Here is a 27,209-nt window from a genome sequence, read left to right as displayed (position 1 = left end):
AGCTCACTCTGCCTCAGCAGGTGAGAGGCCTCTGGCCACAGGACAAGGTTCTGAGAAGGGCCCGGGGGAGGGGTAAGCCTCCGCCTATGATGGGTCCTGTCCCAGGCCAGCAGCATGGAGTCCCGTGGGACCAGGGAAATAGCTGCAGGGACAGTGGCAGGTAGAGAACCCGCCACAGGTGCCGGGGGGTGGGGAATGTCCTATGGTGATGTGTGATGCAGGACCCAGGGGCAATTCTGACAGGTGGCCAGAAAGACCGCAGGTGTCAGGAGGGCCCGCAGCACACAGGGGTCCTGTGCACTAAGGGCCATGGTCCTCACTTGGCTGGATCCCGAGAGTGGGGCAGGGAGGACAGGGCAAGAATAAGGGGCTACCGCCCCTCCCTACCCCTGGGAACCGCAACAAAGAACTAGGACCCCCATTATTGGAACCAGGCATGAGCTGGGGCTGGGGGCCACCCAGGGATGAAAGTCCCAGGAGCTGAAAGCCAGAGGTCCCATGGCCACAGGGAGCCTGTACATGGGGATGAAGAGGCCCCATCCACAGTAGGGATGGAGGGGGCAGGTCACTCTAAGAACAATCAGAGGAAAAACCGAATGGCAGGGGCTGGAAGAAAGGGGAGGAAAGGCCAGGAACTGGGGGAGGAAGTGGCCTGGGGAGCAGCTGCACTGACAAAGAGGCTCCAAATGGCACTAATGGTCCTTGTCAGGGCGTGTTACAGGAGAGGGGCCTGAGCCAGCTCCGCCCCCCAACAAGCCAGCCTGGCCCTGCTCCAGAGAGGCAGGCTGTGAGGCCACGGCCATGCTGGCAGGGATCGGGGAGCCACTGGCCCTCCATCACCTCCCAGTCTGTACAATGCCTGGGTATTTATCCCCAACTCAGAGCAAACAAAGACACCAAGACTCAGAGAAGGGCCACCACATATGGCTGAGCAAGAAGTGCCAACACTAAGAAGTGCCACTCACATCATGGTCACCATTGATGTCCTTATTTGTCATGACAGTTTTCTAGCAGATAACAGTCAAGATCCCTGGGGAAGGGGCACTCTTTGCTAATTTGCAAATATGGATGAGTGGAGGTGAGTCAGAGATTGAGCAATGCATACAAGGTGACCAAGTCGGAGAGCAGTGGAGGTGGGGTTGAATGCAGGTGCCCTGGCAGGAGGCAATCCTCTACCGCCCCCTTGGGAACCAGCCCCGCACAGCTCTCCCAAAACCCACCCTTGCCCTCTGGGACCCAGGCATGTTAATCCCAGACCCAGCTCAGCCCCCTGAGAGTCCTTTATCCTCTCTTGCTGGAGTCCACACCCTAGGCCAAGCCTTCTTCTCCTTCAGGAAGCTCTCCCATCCCTCCTGCTCCCAAGACCTCCTTTTCTTTTTTCTTTACTTTCTTTTGGCCATGCCGCGTGGCATGTGGGATCTTAGTTCCCCTACCAGGGATCGAACCCACGTCCCCTGCAGTGGAAGTACGGCGGGGAAGTGTAAGTCTTAACCACTGGACCACCAGGGAAGTCCCAGGACCTCCCTTTCTTAACTGCTTCTGCACAGACTCTTGGTACCCATCAACTTGACTGTCAATCACATTCTGAATTGTGGCGGTGGAAAGAGCTCAGGCTCGCGAGGGAGACAGACCTGGCTCTGCCACTTGGGTGAGTTACTTAACCCCTCTGAGCCTCAGTTTCCTCACCTATAAAATTGGAATAACACCCCCTACTGTGGAGGGTTGATGTTCAGTGAGGTGATATACGTCAAGCAGCACACAGTAGGTGCACACTAAGGGACAGTTCACTGGGCTATGGACTCCTTCAGGGCAGGGATGGCTGAGGTATCTCTGTGCACCCTGGGCCCACATCGCTCGGATCACAAGGCGGTGCTCAGACATGGTGTGAGGAACAGAAGAAGGTGTGGACGCGGTGGGGATGCAGGGAGGTCTCAGGGCCACCAGTGGACAAGGACATCATCCAACCCCAGATTTATCCTCAGGCGAAGCCTGGGGTCCCCAGGGAGCCAAGGGAAGGAGCTCCCACTGTGACACCACAGCCCCTTCCTTCCAGTCTTGCAGCTGCCTGGGAGCAGGATGACGGTCAAGGCGCAAGGAAGAAGGGCTGAGAGCAGCTGGGGAAGGGGACGGGCCCTGGCTGCGGGTGGGGCAGCGGGCTCCATCCCTGTTACAGGGGTGACTGTGGCGGAGAATCCCAGAGGCCCGGCCCCATCCCGTCTCCTCCACTCTTGCCCCCACCCTCCAGGAAGGCGAGACCCTCCATCCCACACCGGGCAACCGTATGCCAGTTTCTCCTGCTCACTGTCTCCCGTTGGCTGTCACGTCTTCTCCTCACCCCTCTTGTCTCTGTCGCACCCCCAGCCTTCTGCATTTAGAGGAGAATGTGTGTGTGGACAGAGAGCCTATTAGCAGCTGGGGCTCACGGGGTCACAGAGCGCTGCAGCCACAAACCCCAGCCCCGCACAGGACGCGTGAGCGCAGGCCCCGCTGCTGCCGCGTGCTGCCCGCTGTGGGCCCCTGCCCACCCCAGACCGTGGCCCTGGGCCAGAACACACACAGACACTGCTCACGCTGCTGGGGTCCCCCCGGGGTCTGGAGCACCTCCCCTGGGTCCCCAGAATTGACCCTGGAGACTCAAATCTGCGTCAGGATGGCCCCTGAGCGTGAGCCGCCTCCCCGCCCTTGGTGCCAGCATGACCTCAGGTTCACCGGTGGAGGCAGAGCTGTCTCGCTGGACTCCTGTCCCCTGCGTGTCCTCCGGGGCAGAGACCACCTCTGCGGCCTCCAGGACAGGACCTTGCCCTGCTTCTGCTCCCACAGCTCCAGAGACGGGCACTCTCCCTGTGGGTGCTGCCGGGCCCTCCTCTGGGCTGAAAATTCTTCCCTCTGAGACAGCAGCTGGATAGAGGCAGGCTGTGTCTGGGAGTCCAGGAACACTGGGTGTGACTGGCCACCTACTAAATGGGTGACCTTGGAGAAGACATTGCTTCATCCTCCCTGAGCGCCGGCTTCCTGCTCTGTAAAATGGGGACGGCAGTGTTGGACAGAAGTATCTGGCAACAGCAGGGTGTCAGAAGTTGTTGTCCTTGCCTCCATCCCTGCCTGAGGTGCAGCTGATTTCTGCCTCCTCGGCTGCCACCCTGCAGCTGGTTCTCTGACACCACAGAGAACAAGTCCAGCAAAAGGGCAAGAACACTGGGGTCAAATGACCAGGGCGTGGGGGAATACAATCAAGAGCTGGATTTTCATTCCCCGCCCTCTACCACTAGCCGCCTGGCTGCGGGCCAATCACTCAGGACCTCAAGCCTCAGCTTCCTCCTCTGTTCGTGAGGATGACATCACCCGTACCTCACAGGAGGACTGCCAGGCTCAAATGGGATTACGGATGTAAGCTGTACGTTGCCAAATCCATGATCGTTCCTGTAATTATCATTTCGTGTCTGACAGCCCTTTAATTACGTGAAGACAGTGATCAAGTCTTCCCCGCCCCCAGCTCTACATCACATTTCCCCAGCTGATGAAGACAGCCAAGGAGATCACCTCCTCCCAGCCCAGGGTCGGTGACAGGGTCAGGGGGATGCAGAGGTCAGGACCAGCTCCGCAGGCTGCAGTCCTAGGAGCCAGCACGGCTGAAGGAAGAAGATCCCACATCGCTGGCCACGGAGGACAGAGCCCTATGTGAGCACTTAGCAGAGTTGGGGGTGGGGCAGTCCTAAGAGCCCTCTACCTGCTCCTTCGCATCTCGCCCTCTCCACAGCTCTGCAAAGCAGACGGAATAGTCGGAGGAAACCAGGGCTCAGAGAGGGGAAGTGAGCTGCCCAAGGTCACAAAGGGCAAACATAATGATGGAGCCAGAATTCACACCCAGCTCTGGGCGCGTCCAGCTTCTTCAACTATCCCAAAGCAACAAGAAGCAGGACATGTAATTATCCTTGTCTGACCAAGGAGGAAACTGGCTCAGAGAGGCAAGGCCTTGCCCAAGGTCACACAGCAAGTCACAGGCAGTGTCAGGGCAGGAACCTTGGAATTTCAGAGTTAGAAGAGATTTCAGAGATCATCTTGCCTCATCCTCTAAAGGTCCAATTAAGAACTGGAGAAACTGAGACCCAAAGACAGGGAATGGCTTGGAAGGATGGACACAGGATTAATACCAGGTAAATTAGTACAGAAAGGATGGAGAATTCAACAGATGGTACTGGGACATCTGGACATCCATTTGGTAAAAAAATATATAATTAGACCCCTACTTCATACCCCACACCAAACTAAATTCCAGCATCTCCCCTCCACATCCGCGCCACCACTCTCTTCCAGTCATTCTACACGTGTGCTGAGCCTGGACATTGGGAGACAGATCAGGCTTGGACTCTCCTCTGAGCAACCTGCACAGAAGACTGACCAGCCAGCAGGCAACGCCAATCCTAGAAACGAGTGTGGTGAATGGGGCAAGCAAGGGCTACCAAGGAGCACACTGCCAGTTATGGGGGAAGGGATGGTCTGGAGGGCTTCCTGGAGGAGGAGATGCTTGCAGCAAAGCTGAAAGGAATGGGCTTGCTGGAATGGGCTTACCTTACAAGGTAAGGGCAGAGGGAGGGAGCGGAAGGTGCAAATGCACAGAGCCTGGCAGCTTTTGTTTGGGACAACTGGCTTCTTATGGGTTTATAAAAGCTTTCTCTATGTCAGAGTAGTAACTTTCATATAGATTGTCTATTTTTTCTTATTTTATCAGTTGACTTTAATTTTGTTTTTCATGCTTTTTGTTTAAAATATTTAAATTTTTACTCAGTCAAATCTACCCCTCTTTTCCTTTATGGGTTTTTGCCTTTGGTATCGTGTTTAAGGAAGGTGGCCCACGATCATATATTTAACTCATATTTTACACTGATAATTTCTCTTTGTTTACACTTGAATCTGTAATCCACCTATCTATAGCTCTATATGTGTGTATACGTGTATGGAGAGAGGTTTTAAAGCCTTTCCTCTAAAGCATGAAGATTAGAATTTCTTTTACTTTACATCTTTCCGAGTTGTTTGAATTTTCTCAACAAATGTGTGCTTCCTAAACAGAAAAAAAGGAGCTTAAAAAAAGAAAAAAGTACATTTTATCGACCTGGAATTTCTTTTGATTTGAGTTAAGAGACAGAGATCTAATTTTACTTTTACCAGATGGATACTTCAGCTGTCCCTGTACGGTTTGTGATATTTGCAATGATTTCCATGATTGTCTACCACACAGCACACTCTCAGATGTGTGTGGGTTGTTTCTAGGTTTTCTAGTCTGTCCCAAGGCAGCCCTTCCCCACGTGCTGGCTCTGCCTGGCACAGCTCCTTCCACGTGGCTGAGCTCAGCTCCCTGTGCCACTCCTGGGGCCCCAGCTCTGCTTTGAGGCCCCAGAGTCCAGCTGTGCCCTCAGCACCACACAGCCTTGCAGAGACTGGAGAGCGATTGAGGGGTGCCTCCCCGCTTAGTCTGTCCACCTGCAGGCTGCACCTCGGGCACACCGGCTCCTCCAATCATCCGCCTGTTTCATCCTCGCCAAGTTCCTAACGGGGAGACTGGTGAATGTCAGCTGGGAACGGTGCGTGGAGCTCCCAGAAGAGAGAGCTGGGCAGCTCTGGCAGGATTACTCTGGCTCTGACCCAGGAGATCTGGGGGAGGGGCAGCCTAGGGAGGTTTGAGATGGATCTCAGCATTAGGGCCGAGCAGGGAAAAGGATTAAAATCCCCACCCCCCAGCCAGCTCCTGACAGCCTAAGAGGCTGGATTTATTTTTCTGGGCTACAGGGAGCTGGGCAATTAGGCCTCTGTCTGCCCTTGCTTCTGCCAGGGTGCACTCAGAGTGGCTCATTAGGCAGGAGGATGAAGCCAGGCTCAGCCTGGAGCACCCCGTCCTTCCCCGACCATCCTGTGGCTTGCATCTGCCCTTGGGGAGACAGGAGCAGAAGAGCTGGGGGCCCTTAGGAGGGATTATCCCAGCGCCCTGCAGGGGGCCCGGCCAAGGCCACAGGGTGGGGAGTGGCCACAGCCTCTTGCTGACGCCCATCACCTCCTGCCCCATACATGCTCCCTAAGCAGACACTCAAGGTGATCACAGAGGTCATGAACAAGAGCTTATTCGTCTCCCCCTGAGCGTGGCATGACCACGCCCGGCCCCCTCAGTGCCGTTCAGAGAGGAGGAGGTGGGGTGCGGGGGTTCCCGAAAGCCAGCGACGGCCTGGCTTTATTACAGCAATAAATCCGTAGCTCCCTGCGCTGCAACAGCTTCTGCCAGCCTCTCCTCTCTCTCATGGATGCAATAATATCATCTACCATTTTCTTATCCTCATGGCAAACCTGCAAGGTTTATAGGATAAAATGGCCCTTATCATCGCCAGTTTAGAAGTGGGAGAATTGAAGCTCAGAGGGCTCCTCTCTGACCTGGCTGGGCCCCTTTCCCCCAAAGCACCGGAGAAGGGAACAGCCATCCCTTTGAAAGTGTGTAGGGAGGACACGTTTTCCCCAAGTTGGAACAGTGGTCTGTCCTGTTCAGGACGTGAGACACGTTGGTATCTGTTATCTAACTGGACCCTTGGGGCGTAGGTTTGTACCTCCACCTCACCCACAGCAAGCTGAGGCCCAGAAAGGGTCTGGCCTTGTCTAAGGCCACACACTAAGTCACTGGAGGAGGCAGGGTAGAGCCCAGGCCGCAGCTCCCTTAGCCAGGAATGGCCAGGTACGTCTGGCTGACTCCAGTCACACCCTGGAGCCCATTCCAAAGGCTGCTTCCTCCAGGGAGCCCACCTTGATTCCTGAGCGAGATCCACTCTTCCCTGCCCCATAGCCCTGTCACAGGCCCACGTGGTGTTGATAGGACAAGAACGTGGGGAGCCAGCTGGGAAACTCACGCCCTCCTCCTCCCACTGGCAGAGCCTGATTCTCCAAGGGTGGCCTGGGAGGTCCCTCGGCTGAGTCAGCACCCCTCCCTGTCAGCGACAGCCAGGGGCACTGGAATGCAGCATGCGCCACTACTCTCCAGACCACCCAATGCTCCTTGGGGTGCTCACCCGGGAGCTCATCGGGGGTCCAGCCTCCCCACCCTCACTGGCTTCCTCACTTGCTCCTCAAGTCACCGGCTCAGTCATCCTCCCACTCCTTGCCTGAGGTCCTCCTCTGAGCCAGGCCCTGCCTTCAGCACACTCACGGTCCAGCGGGAGAAACAGGAAGTCACGACCCACATGGGCAGCCCAGGCCCGAGGTGCTGCGGGAGCCCAGGGGAAGGGGAGAGGAAGGGAAGGAGGCCTGACTCTTTTGTTTGAAGGGGACACTTCTTAGAGGAATAGAGATCTGCGATGAGCCTTGAGAGGCAGAGACCAGAGAGAAGGCATTCCAGGCAGAGGGGACAGCGGAGCGAAGGGCAGTGCTGTGAACTGGTGAGGTAGGTTATCCTGGGATGGCTGTGTGGAGGGTGAAGGGTGAAGGAGTGCTGATGGATTTCCCAGCAGCAGGTGTCTTCCTGCCATGGTGGGAGGGGCTCCCATCGACAGATGTAGGCAATGGTGGGGTGGAGGGGGGGCTTATTTTGTCTGTGTTCCACCCACCCCCACTGCGCTATTCCTGGACACTCCTGAGACCGCACCGCCTCTCACACACCCCCTGGGCACAGCATGGTTTCCCGACTCCAGGCATGGCCTCATCCAGCCAGGTGGAAATCATGGGATGACGGGAGGCATCATCAAAATTCTCTTCCGCAGCCAGTCTGCTGAATGCACCGTCTAGGTGCCTCTAGAATCCCTCCCTTTGCTACTTCTTTGCAGACCCCTCCCCCTAGTTGAGGCCTCAGCCTTTCTTGTCTAGCTCCCTGCCGTCCCCGCCTCCACTCAAGGCCCCTCAGCGCATTCTCCACGATTGAACCAGAGTGGTCCTTGCACAGACCGAATCCGACTGGGCTCCCACCTCCCAGGATGGAGTGCAGGCTCGCCAGCACAGCCTCTGGCTCAGGTCCCCTTGGCCACACGCTCTCCCTCCTAACACCAGAGCTGCACTGGGCCAAATCGCTTTCAGTTCCCAAACACAAGACACTCTTGTAACACGCAGCTCCCCTGCCTTCCCCACTCTGGCATGACATGACGGGCTAACTCTCTCGGACACCAGCTCAGGCAAGCTTTCCTGCCTGCGGTGTCCCTGGGCCCCGGCAGTGATCACCCTGGGTGGTCTGGATGTCAGTTCTGATCTGCTCCCCACCCACTTAGGAGCCCTTCAAGGGAGGGAGGAACCAGGTTTGATATACCTGTGACCCCTGGACTCAGGGCAGGTATCAGGACAGGTTTGTTGATTGAGTAAGTAACCAACGCATCCCAGACAAGACTGTTTGGTGTGGAACGGGGGAGAGGGCACGGGACTCGGGGTGCAAGCAGGCGCAGTGCAAGCCGTGCCTTCAACTCCTCGGCTTGAATAAATCACTTCCTCTTCCTGAAGCCCCATCCGTAAGATAAAGGGGGTCAAAAGAAGCTTAAAACACCCTTCAAGAGGCAAACATACTATAGAAGTGCAAGAGAGTTGACTGTCTCCTTCAATGTCTCGGGCTGGAAGTTCCACCAGGCATCCGACCTATGTCCCTCTTGCTACAGAGAAGCTGGTTTTGACACTGTGCTGCCTCCCACCGATGCAGAGTCTTCAGGGGCCCCTGTGGGGATGGCCTGAGAGCTGCCTTCTGTCCTACCCCATCCTTAATTGGCAATATTAGAGTAATGAGTCACAGACAACAACCAATTAATTATCCCCAGTTAGAAAAAGCTTTTGCTTCCCCTTCCTAGCTGTCGAGTGAGCCAGCCTTCTGCTGCCAGCCTCCTCCACTCCCTCGGTGTTGGGGGGCAGGAGAGGATGTCATTTCATCTCTCTGGTCCTCAGTTTCCTGTTTCCTTATTTGTCAAGTGTGTGTCCTGGGGGGAGGGGACAGTGTGAGCAGAGGGTTGGAGGAGGTGGGAATGTGAGGGGCGGGGAGGGGCAGGAAGGAAGGAGGCCAGCCTGGATGGAGAGCGGCGGGGCGGGGGCTCCTTCCCAGGCTCCCTGCACCCCTCTTCCCTCCCCAGGATCCCCGTCCAGTACCGCGGGGCCAACTCTTAACCAGGGAAGCACTGAGGGTGCGTAGCCTGGCATTCAAGCCATTCCCCAACTTGTCCCAAATGCTCCTGGTCCCTGCTCTTTCTCTCTGTCAGGCAACTTCCCAAGTCCTCCTCCCTGTCCCGCCTTTCTTCTCCTTGTAAGCTCTCCTTTAAGCACACCCAGACTTGGGGCTTCCCTGGTGGCTCAGTGGTTAAGAATCCACCTGCCAATGCTGGGGACACGGGTTTGAGCCCTGGCCTGGGAAGATCCAACATGCCACGGAGCAACTAAGCCCGTGCACCACAACTATTGAGCCTGTGCTCTAGAGCCCCCAAGCCACAACTACTGAGCCCACGTGCCACAACTACTGAAGCCCACGCACCTAGAGCCCATGTTCCGCAACAAGAGAAGCCACCGCAACGAGAAGCCTGCACACCGCAACGAAGAGTAGCCCTGGCTCGCCGCAATGAGAGAAGGCCCGCGCGCAGCAACGAAGACCCAACGCCGCCAAAAAAATTAATTAATTAATTTAAAATAAATAAATAAATAAATAAACACACCCAGACTTAAAACCCGCCTGTCTTCCCGGCAGCCTCCAACTTCCTGATGCTCTTGCTGCAAATCTATCACAGACGGGGCTTCAAGCCTTGATTTCCCCATCCATAAACAGGGCATAACAATTAAACATGTCCCAAAAGGGTGTTAGAACAATCAGCAGGGCAATGCCTGTAAGCCATAAGCTCCCTGCATACAATAGGTGCTCAATAAACATTAACTGTCACTCACACTTCATTCCCAGCCTGAGGATGAGTGCTTCTGTGACTCACCACCTGTGTGTCACCTCACTGCACACAAGAGGCCCAGAGAGGTTCAGCTTCACTGAAGAACTTGACCCTAGGCTTCCCTGACTTGGGAGACACAAGAGGTTCCCCCAAGAGGTCTTGAGGGGAGGCAGTGCCTGGTGGGGGCGGTGGGGGGGTGGAGGGGTAAGGGGATGCCCAAAGGAGGAGGGGAAGGTGGGGATGAGGAAAGGCACAGGCCCAAAGCTGGGCCCACTCCCCCTGGCCGAAGCCTCTCCTCCACCTTCCAGGCCCGAGGGGCTCTCCTTTCACTCCCCAAGCTGCACTCCCAGAGCTCACTCTGGGCCTCTATTTGTTCAGCAAAATTTACAGAGCAGCTTCTCTGCACCAGCCCTGACTTTGAGACACCAGATTGCTGTTGCCTTCACTGTGTCAGGCCAGGAGCCCAGCCCCCATTATGATTCTGGCCCAGCTGTCTGGGGAGGGACTGGGGAGAGAAAAGAGAAGGGAGGAGAGCCAGGGAGAGAAGGGTGAGCCGGCAGAGGCTGGAACCCAGGAAGTGGGAGGGGAAGCAGGAGTGGAGCTGAGTTAAGGGCCGGGCCCACTCATCCTCAGCTGGGAGGTGTGGGTTGCCTGAGGTGAGCTCAGCCCTTTCTGCAGAGGCTCTGCCACCCAGAGTTGCTGCAAAACCCTCTCCCCTCTCCCAGCCTCTCCCAGGCTTGTGGCCTGCAGCCTCCGGCCATTGCCCCATACCTGGCACCTCAGGCCTTGGCATTTGCAGAGCCTACGCCGCTTGGGCCCCCAGTCAACTCAAAACTGGCCTCAGCCTACCACTTCCTCCAGCCTGGGACCTGGGCAGGCCACAGCCAAGACCCATCACTTCCTGACTCCACAGCCTGGGACTGGCTGGCCCCGGGCCCACCAAGAGGTGTGAGGTACCCTGGGAGAGAGCCGCCTTCCTCCAGTGTCTCTTCCGACGGCCAAGGGCTTCCTGCTTGGGAGCTTAGCCATCCTTCTCCTCCCTTCCTCAGCCTCGGCTGTCTTCCCATCCCACCCCCACCAAGAGTGCTGGACACCATGCAGGGTCAGATCCGAGCCCTGTCTCTCTCTAGCTGCGTGACCTCGTCCTGGTCACGGACGTCCTTGGCTTCTGTTTCCGCATGTGGAGCGGTGGCAATGACATCTAGCTCACGGGCTTGGGAGCAACAGGGGTGGCCGCGTGTCAGCGCTCAGCTCAGCGCCCGGCACACAGACAGACACCTGGGTGCCAGCGGACTGCGAGCTCCTGCCCTCCTGACACATGGAGGCCCTGCTGCCTTCCTTCCACTGTCTCAGGGGAGAATGGAGCTCGGAGCACAGCACATAGGACGGACAGGCTGCCCTGGGCAGGCCCCTCCTCTCCCTTGCCTCAGTTGGGCATGTTGCCTCCTGTGTGCTAGAGTGGGTACACGGCAATGAATCAGGCCAGGTACCCACAGGTGGTACCTGCTTCTTACCATTTGGGGGTCATGAGAACAGGCTCCTGACTCAGTCGAGTGCTCTGTTCCTCTGTCCCTACCAGCACAGGCAGAGAAGGAGGGCAGGGAGGTGGACAAGCTTCCCCAACCTCCACATCCAGATAGTCTGGTGATGCTTGGCCTCTGACCTCCGGCCCTGGCCACTCCAGCCTGTTTTGGGGCTGGCTGAATTTGGAGGCTGGCCTCTTTGTTCAGACAAGCAGGAGGGAGGAGAAAGTTGTTTTCCAGGCAGCAAAGCTTTTAGATAAACACCATTTATCTCTCTCTCTGTTCCCTCCTGAAGGAATTGGGTTCCTTCAGAGAAGAAACTGGATCCACTGGCTGATGGTGCCCCAGGGACGGAAGTGTGGCGTGGGGTTTGGCTTGGGGAGCCGAACACTAAGGGAGGCTTTCTTTATCCAGCTGAGCACCTGCTGCCAGCCCTGGCAGGCTTGTGGCTCAGGTGACTGGGCCCTGGTGCCAGGCCATGGCCCTGCCAGCTCCCAGGCTCCAGGATGGCCTGGCCCAGCCCTTCACCCTCCCCTTGAAGAGCCACCCGTCTGCTTACCTGCCCATCAGGATCTGCCAGGAAGCTGAGAACTTCTGCTCACCTTGGGGGACCCCACCCTCTTGGAGCAGCCCTCCCTGCCCAGACCTCAAGAGCAGCCCACACCCCACACTGTCAGAGGGGAGTCAACAGCTGGCTACACCCATGTTCCTTGCCCACCTAGTCAGGTAGATTCGGGAATTTCCATAGGCGCATTTTACAGAAGGAGAAACTGAAACCCAGAAAGGGCATTGGCCTGTCCAGAGCCACACAGCAGGGTGTCAGAGCTGAGACCCCTCCCCCAGGCCCTGGGGCTCCCTGGGTCCTTTGGCCCCATCCCAGCACAGCTCACCGGTGTGGTGTCATCGTGAGAGCGCTGGTAGCGCTTCCAGCGGCAGCCGTAGATGCCCGTGAGGCAGGAGAGGCAGAGCTGCGGCTCATAGTACTGCAGGGGCTGGTGTCTCACCATGCTCGCGCCCGCGGCCCTGGCGCCCTGCTCTCAGGCGCCCATGGAGGCCCCCAGCTGGTCCTGGGGGAGGAAACAAAGTACTGTGAGGCAGGGGAGGGGTGGGGACTTGGCCCCAGCACAGCAGGTGTCACTGCAGTCTAGGTCAGGGAGGGTCAGCCTCTGCTCAGAGCCCTGCCGTGGGTCCTTGTCTCTCTCGGAGTCAGAGGCCCATCCTTGCAAGTCCCCTAGGACAGTCCCCTGCCACCCACCCATGACCTAATCATCCAACAAAAATCCCCATACCTATTAGCAGTCACTCCCTCACTCCCACCCCCCAGCCCCAAGCAACCTAATCTACTTTCTGTCTCCACGGATTTGCCCATTCTGGACATTTCACATAAATGGAATCATATGATATATGGTCTTGCGCGTCTTGCTTTTTTCACTTAATGTTTTCAAGGTTCATCCATGTTATAGCATGAATCAGTACTGCATTTCTTATTATGACTGAAAATTATTTGATTGTATAGATATACCATTTTATCCACTCATCAGTTGGTAGACACTTGGGTTGTTACCACTTTTTGGTTGTTATGAATAACTCTGCTATGAACAAGTTTTTGTGTGAATGTATATTTTCATTTCTCTTGAGTACATACTTTGGGATGGGATTGCTGGGTCATATGGTAACTCTATGTTTAACTTTTTGTTTTGTTTTTTTTTTTTTTAAATGGGATTTATTTATTTATTTATTTATGGCTGTGTTGGGTCTTCGTTTCTGTGCGAGGGCTTTCTCTAGTTGCGGCAAGCGGGGGCCACTCTTCATCGCAGTGCACGGGCCTCTCACTATCGCGGCCTCTCTTGTTGCGGAGCACAGGCTCCAGACGCGCAGGCTCAGTAATTGTGGCTCACGGGCCTAGTTGCTCCGCGGCATGTGGGATCTTCCCAGACCAGGGCTCGAACCCGTGTCCCCTGCATCGGCAGGCAGATTCTCAACCACTGCGCCACCGGGGAAGCCCTAACTTTTTGAAGAACTGCCAAAAGCTGTTTTCCAAAGCTGTTGTACAATTTTACTTTCTCCAAGTGTTATCATTATCATCCCCATTTTACAGATGAGAATTCTGAAGCACAGAAATGTTTAGCCATTTGTCAAAGGTCACACAGCAGAGCCTGGCAGTCTGGCTCCTTGTTCTAACCCAGGGGTTGGCAAACTATAACTCATAGCCAAATCTAACCAGCCACATATTTTGTGTGTGTGTGTGTGTGTGTGTGTGTGTGTGTGTGTGTGTGTACACATTTAGTTTTATTGTAACAAAGCAACTTGTATAATTTTAAGGTTTAAAACTGAGCATCATCTTCCCTTTCCAGTGAAACAAAAAGAAAAATTTAAAAATAAACAGGAACAAAATTACAATAGAGAATGTCAATTGCAAATAAGATCCTACAGGTTCTGCTGCTTCTCCCATCGAGTGGCAGGGCTCAAGTCATCATTAGGAGAGAATTTTATTTTAAAAGTGTCATCTTAGACTGCAAGGATGTCTGTTAAACATCACAATTAAACACGCCAAAGGAGAAGCCATGTTGTCAAAATGCCCACTTAACCCACCCAAACATCTCAAACCCACCCTTTGCTGACCTTCTATAACCTCATTTTTTTAAGTTTTTTTTTTTTCTTTTTTTAAACAAGAGAAAGTAAACAGATACATGTTGGTAAACGCTAACTGTCCATATTCACATAGAGACACAGTGTAATCTCTGAGCCCAATATACAGAGAAAGGAGGAAAAAAGCTAGAATTCTATGCACTACTACACAGGGGCCTAGCACCCTCCAGCTTCCAGCAGAGCTAAGGGAGCAGAAGGTTTTTCTTTTTTCCCACAGAGCATGGTGGTGTTGATTCCATAAAGTTTTTTTGAGACAGGAAGGGATAAAAATGAATTTGGAACAGAAAGGGGTAGAGATTCTTTTCCCACTGAATTCTGCTCAAGGTATTTCTCCCCAAAATAAGTTGTGAGCCATGGTATAAAGGAGAAAAGAGACCTCAAAAACAGGGCGACTGAGCACAAGAGGAGGAGAAAAAAGAAAAAAAAAGACTGCAACTTGCTCCCAGGGACTGGAGAAAATTAAAAAAGGAAGGTTGGAATCCATCAGTGTTCCATTAGTTAACTTCTCCTTCATCTTCCTCTCCTTCCTCCCCCTCATCATCATCTTCTTCACCTTCATCTTCATCCCCTTCTTCATCAATATCTTCCAATCCTTCTTCCTCTTCATCATCATCATCATCTTCTTCTCCTTCCCCTTCCTCATCATCCATGTCCGGAATCAAGTAGTACTGTAATGGATTTGGCCAAATATCATCTTTGATGACCTCTCCTAACTCATCTGCACCTGCATCAGAATGATCGGTAAACCAGGTGAAGAAGCTTTCCGGTGCCTCATGCTGTCTCTTCCTGCTGGCTTTATGCTGCGTTTGACTTGAACGTTTTGTCAAATCCTTTCCGGATTTCCTTTTGATTTGAGTGGACTTTGAAGATGGATCACCACTCTCATTCAGATGAAATTCTTTGGAGAGAACTTTATTTTCGAAGGGTTTTCATCAAAATAAAAATCTATTCTGTAACCTGATTTAATATCTTCAAATTCTGTCACTTCGACTCTTGTCAAATAATGCAGCACCTCTTCATTCTCCTCCCCAAGGAGTACAGACACTTGTGGATGGTTAACAAATGCTGTTACCCCAAAATCTGGGATTTTGGCAATCAGTTCCGACCTCTACTGAAAAAATGGTTGGCGGAGTTTGTTATATTTCTGTTCTACTTTCAAAATCTCCTCACTGGCTTGTTCGTTAAGTCTGTCTGTTTCATTTTGTACTTCATCAATATATTCAATTGCTTCTTGCTGTTCTTTTTCTTCCTTCGGCAAGTTCGGAGAAGCAGACGTTTCCTCTGGCCTGGAGGCAGGAGTCAGTCTCGGTTTCTTTGCTTGGGGTGGAAGTGAAGACTGGTGTTTGGGGGCCATGCTGGGAGAAAAGCCAAGAATCCACCCAAGGGAAGAAGCTTGTACCAGGAGCTCTGAGAACTCCAGCCACGTGTTTTTATATAGCCCACAAGCTAAGAATGGTTTTTACATTTTTTAAGTAGTTGGGGGGAAAAACCAAAACAAAAATATGTTTTGATCCGTGAAAATTATACAAGAGTCAAATTTCAGAGTCTGTAAATAAAGGTTTATTGGACGCAGGCCCACTCACTCATTTATGTATTGTCTATGGCTGCTTTAAGTATAACTGCAGAGTTATGACAGAGACCATATGGCTCACAAAGCCTAAAATACTTACTGCCCAGCCCTTTATAGGGAAAGTCTACTGACCCTGCAACCACGGGGCCACCATGGCTCCTGAACCAGTATTGTTAGTGCAGCATATGGTTGAGAAGGGAAAGGGTGCTGTGGGCACTTAACAGGTACAGGGAGGGTCAGGGCATGCTTCCCAGAGGCAGTGCTGAGCTGAGGCCTGTAGGATGAGCTCCCGTCTCTAACGCCCCAGAGGCCACACCATAGGGGCACCGGGCTTCAGGCCCACCAACTACTTCCACGTCTGGGCCTTGCTCAGGGCCTCTGCCCAACACCCCCTATCTCCCCCCCACTCTCCAAGTGCTAACCTCAGCACAGGGATTACAGCCTCCTGTCCGAGTGCGGAGACGCATCAGGAGCTTGCTGGGCACACTGACCGACCTGGAGCCTCCTAATTGCTGGGAATCGTCTGGTGCAGCCTCTGTGCCCGTGGCTGCCTGCGGAGGCATGTGGACACGGTGCGGCTGCTGGGGGCCCTCGGAGCCGAGCCGAGCCCAGGGCTGGGGGACGGTATAGGATGGGGATGCTGCGGCAGTCAGCTTAGCACCCATGCGGTTGGGGAGGTCGGGGTGGGGTCAGCAGGCAGGGGATCCTCTCAGCTTTACTCCTCTCTGGGAGGAGTGTGTGGGGAATTCCCTGGTGGTCCAGTGGTTAGGACTTGGCGCTTTCACGGCCAAGGGCCTGGGTTCGATCGCTAAGCTGGGAACTAAGATCCCACAAGCTGAACAGCGTGGCCAAAAAAAAAAAAATTAAAATTAAAAAATGGAAGGAGTGTGTGCTCACATATGTACTGCCACATTCACAGCCTTCCAGAGGAGGTAGAAGGCCAGAGTCCACAGCCAGGGACCACGTCTCACCCTGTGCACCCCCAGATGAGGGTCTCTGCTGTCAGGTGGGCCACAACACCTGCCCCTACTTCCCCCGGAAGGGAGGAAGCAGCTAACATGTAGAAAGGGCCCTCGATTCACCCTGCCTTGGCCAATGACTTGCCCTGTAGCCAGAGCCACTCAGGGCTCTTTGCTGAGCCTTGGTTTCAGCTTTTGTCTTGACTTCCAAAAAAGGTCAGATGACTGGGGGTTGGGGGAGGGGCGGCGGTGCCAGGAGGGCACGTGGCTGCAGTGACTGAGGCACGGCAGGTGGGCATTCTGCAGGCAGGGGCCCTGCCCTCCCATTCCTTTCCCAGGACCCCCAACCCTGGGACTGATTCCCATGTGTCCCCTGCTCCCCCACCCCCCATGAATGAGCATTACAACCCACCCAGGAATGGAATTTCCATTTCAAATCTGGAAAAGAGGGAAGTAGAGCTGCTTGCACCAGGCCTCGGGCGGGACTCAGCTGACTGTGGCTCTTGGAACTATTCCCCTCCCCCCACATCCCCACCATGAATTTTCACACTGTTCAGAACTGCAGGGGCATCTTTGAGAGGCAAACCTCTTTTCTTTCCTCTGCATGTTCTCCTGGGGCCATCAAGATGGCCAGCGGCTCCTTGCTGTCTCCAGGGGGGTCACCCAGACCCAGCATGGGCACAGTGACCTCCTCATCACCCCCAACCTGCCTCTAACATCCCTCAAGACCCTTTTCTCAGCACCCGCTTGGCCACTGCCAGGGCAGTGGCCCAGTCTCACCTCTCCCCTGGATGGGGAACCCCTGCGGTGGGCCTTGCCCTGCCAATCCAAGGTCTCACCTGCAGTCAGAGTGAGTTTTTAGCAGACAAATGACCAGGATCTGGCTCCTCTAGCCTCACTGCTCCAGAACCTGCTGTCCCTTCACCTGGCTAACACCTCCTGATCCTTCGAGTCTCCGCTCAGATGCTACCTCCTCCGGGAGCCTCCCCTGAGCCCCAGGTTTGGTTAGAGGGCTCCCGGCATCCCTCCTTCTTCCTGGGCAGCCTGTGGGAGCACCGCTGACATGCCTGCTCCCGCAGGGGACAGCCTGAGTTATTCCCACTTCCCCAGTGGCCAGCACGGGGTAGCAAGGGGAGGCAGCCCTGGGGGCGTCCTGGACCACACTTCCGAGAAGGCCCGGAAGTTCCTGCTGCCCAGACCCTGAGCGGTCAGGACAAGCCCCCAGAGACCAGATTCTCCCCAACCGCCCCCCTCCTGCCAGGGCTAATGGCATCACTTAGCATCAGTTGACTTCTCCAAGCCACCTCCCAGAGCTGCTGATATCAGCCAAGTTCCAAAGAAATCCCCAGCCTGGAGCCCCTGCTGGCTCTGGGACAAGAGAAAGCCCTCACCTCTTAGCTCGATGTCTGAGGGCCCTCCTCAGCCCAAAGTCTCATTTTCTGGCTCAATTCCTGGTCCCTGCCCCCAACCGCCACAGCCTCCTGTTTGCACAGGGAAGGGGTTTCAGGAGGGAGTCAGGAGGGACTCAGGAGGGAGACGGAGTGAGGGTCCGCTATGGAGTGGGTGAAGGATGCTAGGGGTGGGCATACACCTCCAGGGGCCTCGCCCATCCTTACACCCTGGGAACACACCTCACCCACTTCCCGGCTCCTCGTCCCTCCCTTGACTGGCAGGTTGCCCGGCCCTCACTGCCCCCAGACCCCGCTGCCTCAGGTCCCAGGCCTGCTCTCTTTCCTGAGAGTGGAAAGAGTCTCAGGCCAGGTGTCAGTGCCTGGATTGCAGCCTGGTCTCCTTCAACTGACTTGCTGTGTGTGAGCTTGGAGATTTATCTTTTACCTCTCTGAGGAATGGGCACTAGATGGAACGACACAAAAAGGACCCAAGGCTGCAATCAAAAGGAGTAAAACACTGACACATGCTACAACGTGAACGACTCTTGAAAACATTATGCTAAGTGAAGGAAGCTAGTTACAGAAGGTGGTGTGGGAGCTTGTGGGGCACCATGCTGAGCACTGCACCTGTGTCATCGCCTGATGACAGCTGTCCAAAGCAGAGCTTGACAGTCTTCTTTTACAGGTTAGAAATATGGTCCCCAGGTGGATGGAGGAACAAACGGGTCCATCCAGACAATGGAATATTACTCAGCAGTAAAAAGAAATGAGCTATCAAGCCATAAAAATACATGAAGGGACCTCAAAAGCATATTGCTAAGTGACAGAAGCCAATGGGAAAAGGCTGCATACTGTATGATTTCACCGTATGACATTCTGGAAAAGGTAAAACCAAGAAGTGGTAAAAAGATCAGTGGTGGCCAGGGGTTGGAGGTGGGGAGCACAGGGGATTTTTAGGGCAGTGAAACTATTCTGTATGATACTGTAATGATGGATACATGTCATTATACATTTGTCAAACCCCACAGAACATATAACACAAAGAGTGAACCCTAATGGAGACTATGGACTTCAGTTAATAATATTGTAGCAACACTGGCTCATCAATTACAGCAAGCGTAAGCCCTAAGATAAGACGTTAGTAACAGGGAAAACCGTGGGGTAGGGGAAGGAGAGTATGTAGGAACTCTGTATTTTCCGATCAATTTTTCTAAAACTGTCACCAAAAAAATCATCTATTAATTAAATACATATGTATTTAATTTAAATATCTATATCAATTGATCAATAGACAGCTGGATCAATAGATCTAGGCCTGAGAGATTACACGATTCACCCGAGGCCAGACAGCTAACCATGGCATGGAGAAGAGAGGATTTGAAACCAGGGCTGCCAACTCTAAAGCCTAGTCTTTCCACAGCCCCAGCCCTAGATGGAGGGTCCGTCTGCCCACGTTTCTACCGCCTTCCGTGTCTATGACAGCTGTAGCATGTGTCACTGAAAACTGCACCTTCAAGGGCCAAGTTCAATATTTTGGTTGGCACCAGGGCAGCAGGGGCATGGAGTGCGACCAAGAACTCTGGGCAGGAAAAAGGACCCTCCCACATACAGTGGGTGCAGGGCTGGGGGAGACGGAGACCTGACCTCCTCCAGCAGCCTTCCCGGGGCCTAGGGAAGAGGGCAGGGCGCACATGTGGAGGTGGAACCACACCCTCTCCCCACCCCCATCCCCCAGGCCCATCTCCTTGGTCATGGCCGCCCTCACTGTGCCTCAACCCCAGCCCAGACCCGGGGTTGGAGGGCTGAGGCTGAGCTCAGCCACCAGTAGGCTGGGTGACCTCCACAAGCCTCTGGTCTCAGCTTCCCCGTCTGTATCATGGGACGGTGTGAACAACATCGGATGATCTCCAAGGGCCTTTTCGGCACTCAGCTTCTAAAAACCCTTTATCCACCTGCTCTCTCCCCATCCTCGGGAGATAAGCAGAGGTGGGATTGCTCAAGGAGGATGGAAGGACAAATCCCACAGTCCCTGCCTGGTCTGGCGGGGAAGAGCCCCCTCCATTCCCAGGACCAATGGTTGGAAGTCAGGAGCCCGCCGCCGACTGGAGAGCAGTCAAGACGAGGTTGAAACCTGCAGGAAGGCCTGTGACGAGGTTAGAGGCCTGGTCATCCTGAGCCCCAGGCCAGGGCTCTGCCCCTGTCCAGGTGCCTCTACCATCTTTGACAGGGACCAAGGTATAGGTAGTCACGGCCTGGATAACTCACAGTGATGACCCCAAACTTGACTTAGAGTGAAACCCAAGGAGTAAAAGGCACAGGGCTGTGGGGACTCCTTCCCACAGTGCTCAGGGAACATGGCCTTGGAGCAAGACCAGGGCTCCCTGTGGTCCTTCCTCGCTGCATGCCCATCCCCTGTTCCCAATGCAGGTGCGTCTGTGAAACCACCTCAGCTCTGGGCTCCTCTGTCCACCTTGAGGCCGGAAAACTCCTGCTCACCTCAGCGCAGCAGCTCCTCCTCCAGGAACTCAGCCCTGCCTGGGTCAGGGTCTCTTCTGGACCCAAACTCCTGTGCTTCCCCTAGCCGCGCTGCAGGGCGGCTTCCTGGAGAGCGTGGATGTCAACAGAACTCAGAAATAAGGGAGAATTTGTAGCACAAGGGGGAGAGAGAAGGGGGCTCTAGGTAAGCGGACAGCACAGGGAAAGCGTGGTGGCAGGGGGGTGAGCAGGGCCTCTCCCAGGGCCGAGGGCTCCGGCAGCAAGTTAAGTCCCGTGTGGGTTCCATCTGGTTGTGACGGGGGTGTCCCCTCCAACAGTAGCCTCCCAGCCCGCTGGGGACCCAGGGGCAGCAGGGCACCCCCGGGCAACTTGCTGGGCTGGGCTGTTTCTCCAAATAATCGACCAAACCCAAATCCACAAAACAAATCCCTGGCCCCAGAGCTGGGGCTGGAGATGCGGGGACAGAGCTGATTCTGGGACCTCCCGCTCCCAGACCATCCGATCCCAGGCCCCACCCTACCGCTCTCCAGCACAGCCTCCGGGGCTTAGCTTTTGAGGAACGCTCCAAGAGTCACTACATTCCCCGCTGCACGGGCCTCATCAGATGGCTTAAACCGAGAGATGTGGGCTGCTACATCTCACTGTGTGGCCCTGAGCAAGTCACTCCACTTCTCTGGGCCTCAGAGAAAGCCCTAGATTCTAATGAAATCAGCAGAGAAGATAGGCAGATGTAGGGAGGAAGGAAGTCTGTCACTGAGGCAGCTGCCGGTGGGGAGAGGCTGGGGGAGGAGGTGCCCCGAAGGAGGCCTGGTGGGCCAGTGGCCCCGTCATGGCCACTCATTCTTTGGGGGAAAAGCTACTCAGTGGTTTAGGCTGGTGCTCAACAGGAGCTGTCAAAGAATCAATCATGCCATAATTACGGTCATTGTTAATCTCTTTCCACCGTGGTGCCAGGGCCTCCTGTTTACCCAACACTTCTGTCCCAGAAGACTTCTGATTGCTCTCCCTCTGGGGAAATTCCCAGCAGGCTTGCTTCACCCCAGTTGTGGGTCCCCTTCTGTCCCTCCGGGCTGCCCTCCTGTAGGGAGCACTTCCTGCTTCTCCTTCGGGAAGGGCTGGCTTCCTCGGAACCGTGGCCTCTGGTACTATCTGTTCCATACCCAGTTTACTCAGTCAGTGTATGTTTGAGAAGCCTCTGCTATGTGCCAGGCACTGCTGGGACCTGAGAGAGATTCACCGAGAATCCGATGTGGCCCTTCCTTTCAAGGAGACAGTCTCATCGCAGCAACAGCAGCTACAATTATAACCACACTCACAGCGCTTTGCAGTGTACAAGGAGCCTCCACACACATCGTCTCCTTGAAGCGTGGCCCCAACTCCACGGGTAAGTACTGGATCCCCATTTTATGGATGAGGAGGTTGAGGCTGGTGGAGGGCAGGACAGGTTTGCTGAGCTGCACCCTTGGTTAAGGCCCTTGGGGGACAGACCTGCATGTTTGGGGCCATAGGCTGAACGAGGATCAGGCTCAGGACCCTGCCCAGGGCCCTTGGGTTCTCTTGGCACAGAGAGGACCTCTCTTTGGATCTCTCTTTCCCCAGGTCAGGGCTATGAGCTTGGGCTGAGCACTCACCAGGAACAGCCTGCACACTCTCTAAACCAGAGTCTTAGAATCACCTCCCCCCAGGGCTCTTACAATCATGGAATCCTGGCACAATCCAACAGGGATCTTAGAACTAACCCTGGATTTCAGAATATGAAAGTCATCAAGTGTCAGCACCAGGAAAGATCCGGAGCTATTCCATCCAGCCTCCCCTCCCTGCAGAAATCCTCTGCACAGCCGCTAGTGGTGGTTCCCCGCCAGAGTGGCCTGCATGGGCTTGCCTACGCCTCTTGACAGGCCCCTCCCTCCCCGGAGGGCCAAGCGGTTCCCTCTTTAAACGGGGACAGAAGGAAGGCCCCGCTAAGAGGGGTGGCCTGCCCCCAGCCCCCCTCCGCCCACCAGCACGGACAGGTTCTCCCTGGAGTGAGCAAAGCGCCAGGCCAGGGGCCTGGTCAGGGGAGAGACTTTCACCATCCTCTCACCCCTGGTGGACGCCCCAGCCCCTCCCAGGCACCCAGTGATTCAGTCACAGGAACCCGGCTGGCTTTTTCCGATGCCTCTCCCTGGGTCTCTGGAAGGAGGGGGCCCTGAAGGGGAGGAGGAGAGGAGGAAGCTGAGTCCGGCAGAGACACGCACTTAGCAAACTCGCCTCTGCCCAGTTTTTAGCCCCTGAGGGAACGGACAGCAATGATTTATGTTATTTATTTATGTAAAAGAGCAGAGTTGTTATACAAACAGGCTTCCCAGGCAGGCCCTGGGGATGGGAGGAGAAGCAGGTCCTGCCATTTTAGGAATCTCTCTGCTTCCTTCCCCTCACACCTACCTGTCTAGCCTCACCTGCCCCTCCTCACGCGGCTCCAAGCACATGGCACCTCCCAGCCTCCCCCCTCCCGCGTACCTTTGCTCATGCTGGGCCCTCTGCCACGAGAGCCCTCCCCCCACCCCCCCAATCCAAATCCCAACCATCTTAACAAATGCACCCTGGACAAAGCTTGGTCTGATCCCCCCGCAGAAGCCCACTGCTTCTTCCCTTTGTGCTCGAATCACCAGGCAGAGCTCTTGAGACACGATCATAGGCCTCTGTGCACAGGAATTATCTGCTTCCGCAGCTGCCTTGCCCACCAGGCTGGGAGCTTCCCCAGGCGGAGACTTCAGATCCATTTGGCCCAGCTTTTCTGAAGAGCCACAGTATCTGCGACCCTGCAGGTGATAGGGACACGCGATACCCCAGGCCCCGTCCCTGCTAGAGGAATCACTGGACGGGGGACCTGTGTTCCTGCCCTGGGCCAGCACCAAGGAGGCGCCCATTTATATGTCAGTCAGAAAAGCTGGTTAAATGTGCAAAGGAAGGAAAGAAAGAACCCATCAGAGCCTCTTAAACCACCCAATTGCAGGGCCATTTCGGAGCCTGTTCCCAACTCTGCCTCTGAATAATTATTAGCCTTTTCCCTATTTACAGGAAAAATTTAATTACTAAAAAAACTCTCAAGTATTTTCTCCCACAATTTTTTGAAACCTCTGATATCTGTTCCAGGTCTAGTACAAGATGACCTCAGATTTAGCACAGAATACTGACTTTCTCACTGCCACTTGCATCTCTCTTCATCACAGTGCTCTGTGACGAGCAGCAGCCCTGCCGCTCAGGCAAGTCTGAGAACCTGGGGCCTAAGCTTCTCTTCCCCTCTTTCAGATTTCCAGGTTTCCTTTCTAAAAACCGACCTTGCCTGAATGCTGAGGAAGAAAGTCCCAGGGGTTGGCTGGTCCAGTAAACCTTGAAGGTTCATGCTCAGTCCATGATTCAAGGCCTCTAATTCCACCATTTACCATTCATTCCTTTGGCTGAAGCATCACTTACTCTGGGATTCTCTCTTAAAATACAAATCTCCCCTGGAAATGGGAGCCCATTGAACCTCCAAACTGAAGTTCAAGGAAACTTAGTTTAATGCCTAGCTCTAGAGAGGCAGTAAATCATAGGGGTTAGGAATGTGCACCCAGAGCCAGCCTGCCAAGTTTGAAACCTAGTTCTACCACTTACTAACTGAGCAGGTTCCTTAATGCCTCTAGACCTCAGTCTCCTTATCTATAAAGTGGGGATAATAATAGCACCAACCTCATGGGCTGTTGTGAGGATTGAATGAGCTAATATGTGTGAGGTGTTTTAGATAAGTACCGAGTCCACTGGAGAAAGCAAGAGACAACTCTACTCAGAGTTTCTGTTTTTGTTTTTGTTTTTTTCTTGCTTGTAAAATGGAAAAACAATCCTTGTTTCCTCTGCCTTTTCCCATGAACTGTAGAGTACAGCTCCCGTGAGAGAGCGAACATTATTCTAGAACCCAGTGGGCTGCTCTCTGCAGCTTCCCTCTAACTCCTTTCCCCCCACCTCCTTCCTTGCTTTTTCCTTTACCTGGAAGAAGGCACCAGTGGCTGTGAGCCGGGCTCCTGGGGGGTCCTGTCCACAGAGGTGGTGATGTCACGTCAGTGGGAGAGCTGAGGGGACAAACCCAGTCAGATTACACATCAGTCCATCCTGCCTTCTCCCCTCCCACCCGGCCCTGAGTGAGCCCCCGCCCTGTGCCCACCCCGCGCTTGGTATGGGGACCAGGGATGGGTCACATCTAGTCCCTGCCCTGGGGAAGCCGCCAAGCCGGTGGGAGAGCCAAGGAGACGTACGTGATCCAGTCGTGTGCTGTGAGACCCCACACAAGCACCTCCACACATGCTGCCCCCAAACCAGCCCCAAACCCAAACCCAGCACAACCTGCTGCCTGAACCACTCCTGCCCCACCAGGACCCACAGAAACATGATCCAAGGCCCAGCCACCCTGGGGTGAAACCTGGGGCTATGCCTGGCTCCTGGGAGGCAGAGGCCCGTCCGTGCTGACCAGGGACCTGCTTCTTTGGAGTCAGATGCCAAACCAGCTGTTCTAAAGCAGCCACTGAGGGAGGGCTGGGTGGGCTGGAGGAGGGACCTGGGGCACCGCAATTATGTGGCTGACTTCTGACTCATGCCCCGCCTCCCCCATCACCAGCTCCTCCAGCTGGCAGGGCAGCCCTCCTGCCCAGGAACTGGGAGGAGAGATGGTACTGACAGGCCTTGGGGAGAAGGGGAGAGGGGGAGAGGGAAGGGGGTGCTGGGTCAGCACTGCAGGCTTCAGAGGATGTCACCACATTGCCCACTAGGGGACAATGAGGCTGGCAGGGCCTATGTCACCCAGAGAGTCAGAGCCAGGGTGGGACCCAGGGCAGGGGTGGGTGGCTCAGGCCTGGTGTCCAGCCCAATCCCATTCCGACATGAGAACTTTCTCCAATCTGATCGGACCCTGGAGCCACATAGCAGCAAGAAATACAAACAAGACTCAGCCTTGGATGGGAGGGGGACAGAGGTGGACGCACAGAAGCTTGGAAATGACATCCAGCTACTGAGAGATGGGCTCCGGGGGCACCCCCAGCCCTGCCTCCCTCCACTTCCAGTCCCCAGGTTTCTCGCAGAGCCCTCAATGCACTGCACTTTACAGTTGATAAAACACTTATTTTCTTCATCTCCCACAACGATCCTAAGGCCTAAGTGACAGAGGGAATATAAATAGAGCAGGGGGGCTTCCCTGGTGGCGCAGTGGTTGAGAATCTGCCTGCCAATGCAGGGGACACGGGTTCGAGCCCTGGTCTGGGACGATCCCACATGCCGCGGAGCAACTAGGCCCGTGAGCCACAACTGCTGAGCCTGCGCGTCTGGAGCCTGTGCTCCGCAACAAGAGAGGCCGCGATAGCGAGAGGCCCGCGCATCGCAATGAAGAGTGGCCCCCGCTTGCCGCAACTAGAGAAAGCCCTCGCACAGAAACGAAGATGCAACACAGCCAAAAATAAATAAATAAATAAATAAAATTAAAAAAAAAAAAAAAATAGAGCAGGGCTTCTCAAACAAATCACCTAGAGACCTTGTTAAAAGGCAATCCAACTCAGTAGGTCTAGGCTGGGGTCTGAGATTCTACATTTTTTTACAAGCTACTGGGTGATACCTTGCTGCAGGTCCAGGGACCACAGTTTGAGTAGCAAGAACATAGTTGTTAACGGCATGGACACTGGGGTCAAACTGCCTAAGTTAGGATCTTGGCTCTTACTGTGTGACCTTGGGCAAGTTCCTTAACCTCTCTGTGCCTCAATCTCCTTATGTATAAAACAATAATCATAATAATAAAACCTACCCCATAGGGTTGAAGTGAGAATTAAATTATGTAAAATGCTTAAAGTGATGACGATTATTTCAAATTTTTAAATGGCGGCTCTGAGAGATGGACACACTCAGCAAGATGGCAGAGCCAGAATTCAAACACAAATCTCTTAATGGAAATCCTGCAATAACAACTTGCCACACGTCACAGCCAGCAAGCCCTCCGCCATTAGACAGACATGGATACTGAAGCCCGGAGAGCGGCTGGGAACTGACAAGGTCACCAGAAAGTTGGTGTCGGAAATTCAAGTCCATGACCCCCGGCCTACTGCTCTTTCCATCACACCTCACTGCCCTGCAAGGAAGAAACAGCATCACAAGTTCCCCCTGAGGGGGACCCAGCTCTGCTGTCGGCCCCCACCTGGGCAGCAGCTACCCTGGAAACCAGATGTGTGTGGGAGTGGCTGGATGTAGAGGCTGCCCTCATGCCCACCGTGGCCCCAATTCCCCTGCACTCTCAGAGCCCTGCCTGCCAGGCTGGGCGAGAACAGTCTAGCATCCTCCTTCCATGGCCCAGCTCCTACAGCCAGTCTGTGGCACTGCTCCGTCTCAGGGTCACCCAGCCTCGGTACCAGGCAGGGCGGGATGCGGCCGGGGCCCATCTCCATCCCCACCTTGGTTTCCCAGCATGGGGCCAGTGGGAGCCTATGAGTCACTTGAAGGAAGTGCTTGGCCCCAAACAGGAAATGGCTCTTCAGGTAGAACCCCTGACCCCCACGCCCAGGAGCTCCCCAGGGCAGGTGCCTCGGTGACAGAGGCTGGTGAAGGAAGGGAAGCTGATTGGGACGTAGCGACACCTATTCAGATTTTACCTGAAACTCAAAAGCAACACCCATCGTCTGCATTGTGAAACCCGGCCGGAGGGCTCTCTGCTGTATGATCTTGTGTACATCAATACCCCTCTCTGAGCCTCAATTCCCTCATCTGTA

At 54.6% G+C, this 27,209-nt stretch overlaps 1 protein-coding gene and 1 pseudogene across 5 annotated transcripts in view; both read right to left on the bottom strand.

Annotated features, from left to right (window-relative positions):
* Positions 1–27,209, bottom strand: part of GDPD5 (glycerophosphodiester phosphodiesterase domain containing 5) — a 96,895-nt gene that overhangs the window by 36,879 nt on the left and 32,807 nt on the right. For 3 of the 5 annotated variants that reach the window (XM_059930785.1, XM_059930788.1, XM_059930787.1), the window contains exons 2-3: positions 24,457–24,539; positions 12,277–12,453 (exon numbers count right to left, since the gene is read on the bottom strand). In XM_059930785.1, coding sequence (XP_059786768.1) covers positions 12,277–12,393 — 117 coding nt within the window. In that variant the 5' untranslated portion in view covers positions 12,394–12,453; positions 24,457–24,539. Of the gene's footprint in view, positions 1–2,709; positions 2,750–12,276; positions 12,454–24,456; positions 24,540–24,886; positions 24,950–27,209 lie in introns of those variants that run through there. The other 2 variants (XM_059930786.1, XM_059930789.1) reach the window with 2 other exon arrangements.
* LOC132370559 (protein SET-like) lies at positions 14,444–15,389 on the bottom strand (annotated as a pseudogene).

The sequence above is a fragment of the Balaenoptera ricei genome, chromosome 8 (assembly GCF_028023285.1).
Source record: "Balaenoptera ricei isolate mBalRic1 chromosome 8, mBalRic1.hap2, whole genome shotgun sequence".
Taxonomy (NCBI): Eukaryota; Metazoa; Chordata; class Mammalia; order Artiodactyla; family Balaenopteridae; genus Balaenoptera; species Balaenoptera ricei.
This window is presented reverse-complemented; position numbering and strand designations above follow the sequence as displayed.